The sequence below is a fragment of the Oratosquilla oratoria genome, chromosome 4, assembly GCF_046742065.1.
Source record: "Oratosquilla oratoria isolate Oo_2021 chromosome 4, ASM4674206v1, whole genome shotgun sequence".
Taxonomy (NCBI): Eukaryota; Metazoa; Arthropoda; class Malacostraca; order Stomatopoda; family Squillidae; genus Oratosquilla; species Oratosquilla oratoria.
In genome coordinates, this window is record NC_134780.1 from 49,995,178 (window position 1) to 50,002,677 (window position 7,500).

The 7,500-nt window shown below is 39.0% G+C and overlaps 1 protein-coding gene across 1 annotated transcript in view; it reads left to right on the forward strand.

The window, feature by feature from the left end:
* Nucleotides 1–3,890: 3,890 nt before the first annotated feature.
* LOC143024470 (limbic system-associated membrane protein-like) overlaps nt 3,891–7,500 on the forward strand; it is a 172,720-nt gene continuing 169,110 nt past the window's right edge. The window contains exon 1 of the mRNA XM_076183278.1: nt 3,891–3,894. Coding sequence (XP_076039393.1) covers nt 3,891–3,894 — 4 coding nt within the window. The remainder of the gene's footprint in view (nt 3,895–7,500) is intronic.

The window sequence follows — 7,500 nt, forward strand, 5'->3', positions numbered from 1 at the left end:
AATGGTTCTAGTAAATTGATACCCTTTGTATAAGCCAAAATTGTACTGCATAGTCAAGGATGGGTCTAACGGCAGATAGAGTGTGATAATTACCTCTTCACTTTTATTTGTAACCGTCCTAACAATGAATTGTAATACTCTATTAGCCCTTTTCCTGGCGCTAATGCACTGTTCCCTGGAATTAAGGTCAGGACTCATTAGCACTCCCAAGTTTCTCTCGCAATCAGTGTTCTCTAGAAAGGTATTAGCTATGCCATATCTCCTTTCTGGGTTTTGCAAACCTACGTTTAAGGAGGACTGAGCACCATAAAAAAATAATATAAAAAAGTTTAGTCTTTTAACTTCAAACTTTAAGGTTTTGTTTAAAATATAGATGAAAATATATTGTAAAACTTTTTTTTTTCTTACGTAATCGAATGCGTGCGTCGTATTTCTTGTATCACAAACTTCTGCTTTTTCATGGTGATACCTATAGATCCTATAAACACTTTCACGCCTGCTTTTTCAAAAATTCGCTATACGACGTGAGATATAGGTGTCGTAAGTATAGTCACTTACGTCACCCCTTTTTTCCACGTTTTTTCCCCCACTTAGATGAAGCCCGTCGCTCTGTTTTTCAAGATATCGAAAAAAGCGTGGAAATAAAGATATACCTATTATACACTACTAGAAGCATTTTCAAACTATTACATTTGATAAAAAAAATTGGGCATATTTTTAATTGCAAATATTTGTGGTTTTGAGATACGACCGTTTAAAATTTTCAGCAATGTATATCTGTTATTTATTGTGCGATTTTCATTATAGTCACACACATTATTATGTAATGTATACTGAATAAGTTGACAGTAAATATATATATATGTATATATATATATATATATATATATAGTTTAGTTTATAGAATTCCTTGTAAAACCTGCCCCGCTAGTTACTATGGCGAAACTAGCAGAGGAATTCACAAGCGGACAACTGAGCACAAAAATGACATCAAAGCCCACCGGACGTCTAACTCTTTAGTGGTACACATCGACAAATTTGGCCACTTGCCGGATTGGGAAAAAACAGAGGTGCTCCATACTGGACTCGATAGAAAGGAAAGGAGGACAATTGAGGCAGCATACATTACCTCACTCCCATGCAGCAACCATCGGGACGGTTTCGTCAAGCTGGCGAGGATAGCAAGCGGACTAATCATCCATGAGGCAAGACGAAAGAGAGATGGCAGCAGCATTGACCGAGGGGGAACGGGGTGAGCTGTGCGGGTATATAAGTTGTCATTGTTCTATTTGTGTACACTCTGAAGAAGTCCTAGTTGGACGAAACGTCAGAAATAAAACTTCAACGGATTCTTGGCGTTTAAACTCACCACCCTACCACTCATATATATATATATATATATACATATATACATGCATACATATACATACATATAGCAAGGCTTTTTCCCCCTTACAAGGGAGGTAGCCAAAAAGGAAAGGGTATAAAATCATTCCCACCCATTCCATCCCTAAATACACTCACCCCTCCACCCTCCCTCTTATCTTAGCACCTCCTGGATGACGGGTCATCCCTGCACCTTGTCCACTGCCCTGGGTCAGAAGCAGTGTCGCAAGACACAGCACATTCACAGCAAGGCCGCTTCATTAAATCGGCGGCCCCCCTCTCCGTCCCCCCATGCATAAAGGAGAAGATGGGGAGAAATCACTTCGGGCTGCGTCAAATTTGGTCACACATACTACCACCCCCCATCCCCCCGCCCATTCCACCTCATGCATCACAACATCATCCATATACAACCATTCTCCATTCACCCCTGTCTTCTGTCCTCTATATGTATTACATTAAGTTGTATTTGTTACTCACCCAGTGGTGTTTTTCATAATTGAAGGTTTTGCGCTTTTACCGGTTTAAAACCTCACTGGTGAGGTGTCATCACTTTGTCAAATCATTGCAGAGTGGTTTATTTTTACCAGCAATGAGCGCCTTCTCTATGCTCAATGATAAAGTTCACAAAACGTGGTTGATTATCCTACACAGGCGCGATCCCAGCCCCGTATGTTTCTCCTTCGCCAGCTATTTTCTCTTCCTCTTCCTGAATTTTCCTCATCTTCTTCTCTTCATCTGGAAGAAAGCACTTTGTCAGCTGTGTTGTCAGGTGTGGTGGTATTTGGTGGTGGAGATGGTGTTGGCAGTGGAGGTGGTGGTGGTGGTGACGCGCGAGGCGGTGATGTCCCTCCTCCAAGCCTCTCACGCCTTGCCCTCCTTCTAGCACAACTTTCATTCCACTTTTGGCTCAATTTTTTCATCTTTTCTTTGTTTTTCCTCTTGATCGTGATGCAGTTGATGATTGGACATCTAGTAAGTGTAGTAATGTCCAGAAAATAAGGCAAACAGTGGCACAGGAACACAATATCGCGACAGTCAGTGACGGAATCAGGAAGTCACGCTGATGCCAGACGTACAAAAATATAGCTGTTTCATGGAATTAGACAAGCGAAAACAAGACATATTTATAGATATTTAGGACCTATTCTTGCGTGAGCCATTTGAATTGGCACGCCTCCCAGGCCCTTTAAACTCCCTCTATTACGCTGGGGAGGAAAAAGTCCTTCATATTTTACTTTTAGGATGTTTATATTTTTTAATTATGCCCATAGATTTTTGTATGAAAATTTTATGATTTTAGGTGTTCAATCCCCCCTTAAAACATTGCACTCTGAGATATTGAAGTTTATTTAACATTTCACCGTCTATGCGAACAATTTGTTAAGAGCTTCCTGCAGTATTTCGGCGTCTTCCCATGACCTAATTTGCTGTCCTATTTTAATGTCATCTGTAAACTTACTAACATCACTAATAGTTCTATTTGCAAATTTGTTTATATACAAAACTGAGCCCTGGCGAACCCCACTAGTAACACTCCCCCATTTGGATTTTACACCGATAATGGTGACTCGTTGTTTGCTGTCAATGATTCATGCTCTAATCCATTCAAACACTTTTCCTCCTATGACATGGACTTTGATTTTACTTAGATAAAAAATTTATCTCACACTTTGTAGACATCAGTGGAAAAAGATAGATGATTAGTTACACATGACAATTTTTATGGACCCAGGCTGTGAGTCACGAATCAAATTTTGTCTCTCGATGCGAGCTCTGATCCTTTTAGCTACCGAATACTATATAATTACATTCAACTGGTCGCAGATTTCAATTTCATACTCCTTAAGCATTATCGGAAACATTTCGTCTAGACCTGGAGATTTTGTAGCTGTCCATGAATCCGTTTGACAACTTCCTTGCTAATACTAATGTTAGTCTACTTCCTTCATACCCACTGAAGATCGGGTTGCATTCAGGAACCGTATCTAACCTTTCCTTTGTAAATACCTGGAAAAAGAATTAATTAAACGTCTTGCACAATCTTCCTCAAATATATCAAGACATCTTCGTCGGTTTTAATTGGCCCTTTGTTTTTTGTCCTGCAGAGACGAAAGGAAACATTTGGGTGTTTTTCTATTCACTATTTTCCACTCAGGCTTTAAACACATTTTGTTGTTAGTATTTTGTCCTTAGAGCGAAGAACTCGGTTCTTCTCTGTAAGGCTTACAACAGTCTTCTCTATGACTACAATTCTACTAAGTAGAGATTGTACCTCTTTTACACTAATCACTGTATCACATCCACTCGCCATCTCTCAGTTTAGAGCAGCTATCCCTGACCTGATTGACGCCATGTGCCCAACTTACAGATAGACAGACAGACAGAACAAAAACAAACCAGACAGTAGACAGACAGATAGATAGATAGTCAGACAGGCAGAAAGTGACATTATTGAAAATGTTACAAATTCTAAAGGTTTTCAAGGTCTATTAGAAGATACAATGGGTATTATTCCGTTCTATTCTTCTTATATAAGTATTAGTCTTGGTATTTAGCATTATGGGTCCACATTTTTTAAAACAGAATAAATACTATACTTCTTAGGCATGTCATAAAAATGCTGTCATATATGCATAATGTAATTTACTCAACGCAAGTAAGCAGATTTGCATAGTTATTGTAAATACTCTAGAATAGATGAATTTTATGTTAGATAACTGCAGAATCCCCCTCCTCCACACACATAGACACGCACGCACGCACACACACACACACACACACACACACACACACACACACACACACACACACACACACACACACACACACACACACACACACACACACACACACACACACACACACACACACACACACACACACACACACACACACACACACACACACACACACACACACACGAACACGCACACACACGTATTTTCTCTCTATCTCTGTCTGTCTCTGTTTCTCAATCACTGTCTCTGTGTTTGTCTGTCTCCCACCCCCCCATCACCGTCGATTACTATCGTCCTCTTTCCTTGTACTTCTCTCACTTTCCCTTGCTGACTGCGTTCTCTCTCCGTATTTCGTCTTTTTTTCTCTCTCTCAATTCCCCACTAAAGTCAGCTGATCCTTTCTCGTTCTGTGACCAGTCAGTCTTCAGCTTAAGTTATTTTCGTATGATTTCTCTCTGTGTCATAAAACATGGAATATATAAAGCTAATCTTTCTCTCCCTTTTTCACTTTTGTTTTAGTTATTTTATTCCAAAGTGTTGTTCCTTGTTTTTATTCTCTTTTGTTTTATTTGATATTTTCTATAATCTTATTTAATTCTAATCTATACTATATTATTTTATTCTAATTTATTTCATTTCCTTTTATTTTTATACTAACTTATTTTATATTAGTTTATCTTACTTAATTTTATTTACTGTTTTCATCCTATTCTATTTCATTTTTTATCTTTACTTTTTTACTTTATTTCATGTATTGAAATATGTATTATTTCATGTGTGGAATTCTTTCTATATCTCTTCAACTTTTCGTTTTTTCCACCCAATTCGTTGTCCCAAACATACTTTTCTCTCTCTCTCTCTCTCTCTCTCTCTCTCTCTCTCTCTCTCTCTCTCTCTCTCTCCCAATCTCTCTCTCTCTCTCTCTCTCTATCTCTCTCTCTCTGTCCACTCTCTCTCTCTCTCTCTCTCTCTCTCTCTCTCTCTCTCTCTCTCTCTCTCTCTCTCTCTCTCTCTCTCTCTCTCTCTCTCTCTCTCTCTCTCTCTCTCTCTCTCTCTCTCTCTCTCTCTTTCTTTCTCTCACTCTCTCTCTCTGTTTCTCTTTCTCTCTTTCTATTTCTCCCTCATGAAAGTAAAATAGGAAAAAAACACATGTGAATGATAAGAGGATCCGGCTAAGAAAATAAAAATGGAAGTTATAGTAAAAAACTGAACGTCATCGCGCTGACGCATGAACCCACACAAACACACATACACACACACGCACACACGCACACACACACATACGCACACACACACACACACACACTCACACACACACACACACACACACACACACACACACACACACACACACACACACACACACACACACACACACACACACACACACACACACACACACACACACACACACACACACACACACACACATCACACACACACACACACACACACACACACACACACACACACACACACACACACACACACACACACACACACACACACACACACATACGCGCACACACACACACACACACACACACACACACATACACACACACACACACACACACACACACACACACACACACACACACACACACACACACACACACACACACACACACACACACACACACACACACACACACACACACACACACACACACACACACACACACACACACACACACACACACACACACACACACACACACACACACACACACACACACACACACACACACACACACACACACACACACACACATACACACACATACACAAAAACACAACTCATGGCGCAGTTGATAGAGTTCCCGGCTGTTACTACGGAGGTCTGGGTTCGAATCCCGCCCAGGGCTGAAATGATTGCAGTATCGCTGCGCTGTGAGTTGTTACTTCAAATCTCGTTGGCGGGGAGTTGGGGTCATATACAAGTTATGAGCTCTCTTCGGGGAGGAAAATAGCTGTCGATTACGGGTCCAACACGTAATCCAAAGACCATGAGCAAGGTGAATCACACGCACACAAACATACAAACACGCACGAACACACATACATACTCTCCCTTTCTCTACATATTCTCTATCTATTCCCTTTGTTGCATATGTGCGTGCGTGTATGAGTATGTGTGTGTATGTGTGACTGTGTGTGTGTGTGTGTGTGTGTGTGTGTGTGTGTGTGTGTGTGTGTGTGTGTGTGTGTGTGTGTGTGTGTGTGTGTGTGTGTGTGTGTGTGTGTGTGTGTGTGTGTGTGTGTGTGTGTGTGTGTGTGTGTGTGTGTGTGTGTGTGTGTGTGTGTGTGTGTGTGTGTGTGTGTGTGTGTGTGTGTGTGTGTGTGTGTGTGTGTGTGTGTGTGTGTGTGTGTGTGTGTGTGTGTGTGTGTGTGTGTGTGTGTGTTTGTGTGTGTTTGTGTGTGTGTTTGTGTGTGTGTGCCTCCATGTGTGAGCGCGTTGATGTTCATTTTTATTTTTTGATATCACTTTACTTTTTATTTTCTCCCCAGGCAGGATCCTCTTATCTCCAGCATTCACTTGTGTTTATTTTTTCTTCCTATTTTTTCCTCCAGGCCTTCTATCTTACTCCTTCCTTCATTTGCTGTTGTCTTAAACTTTACTTTCGAGCTCTCTTTCGAAGAAAATCTTACTCTACTTCGTGGGAGGAGGAGGAGGAGGAGGAGAGCTTCCGATTCTCAGGTTCGTCCTTCCGGTTCGTGTCACTTGTCAGAATCTTTGTTATCAAAACTCTTATTCGTTCTACTTTTTCTCACTTGAGGTCGTAGAAATGACGAGGAAGTATCTTGGTCGTCCTCTTCTTCTTTTGAACTTTACTCAAAATATTGTCCTTTTGCTACATTACATATATATATATATATATATATATATATATATATATATATATATATATATATATATATATATATATATATAATATATATATATATATATATATATATATATATATATATATATATATATATATATATATATATATATATGTATATATATGTATATATATATATATATATATATATTATATATATATTATATATTATATTATATTATATTATATATATTATTATTATATATATTATTATTATATATTATATGTATATATATATACTGAGTTAAACATTCAACACAACACAATTACACAGTAGTTGTTCTGTGCCTGTCTAATTGTGTTGTGTTGATTGTAGTTATTTTGAGAATGACTCCTTGAAGTCGAAATGTCAAATTATGTTATTAAAATGGATAACTTTGGACAACTGGTTCTCGATCACCCTCCCAAAATTAGAACTGTAGTGAGGAGAATTGAAAATGTTAGGAAGAAGATGAATAATTGCGACAATGTTGTGGTATTTAACT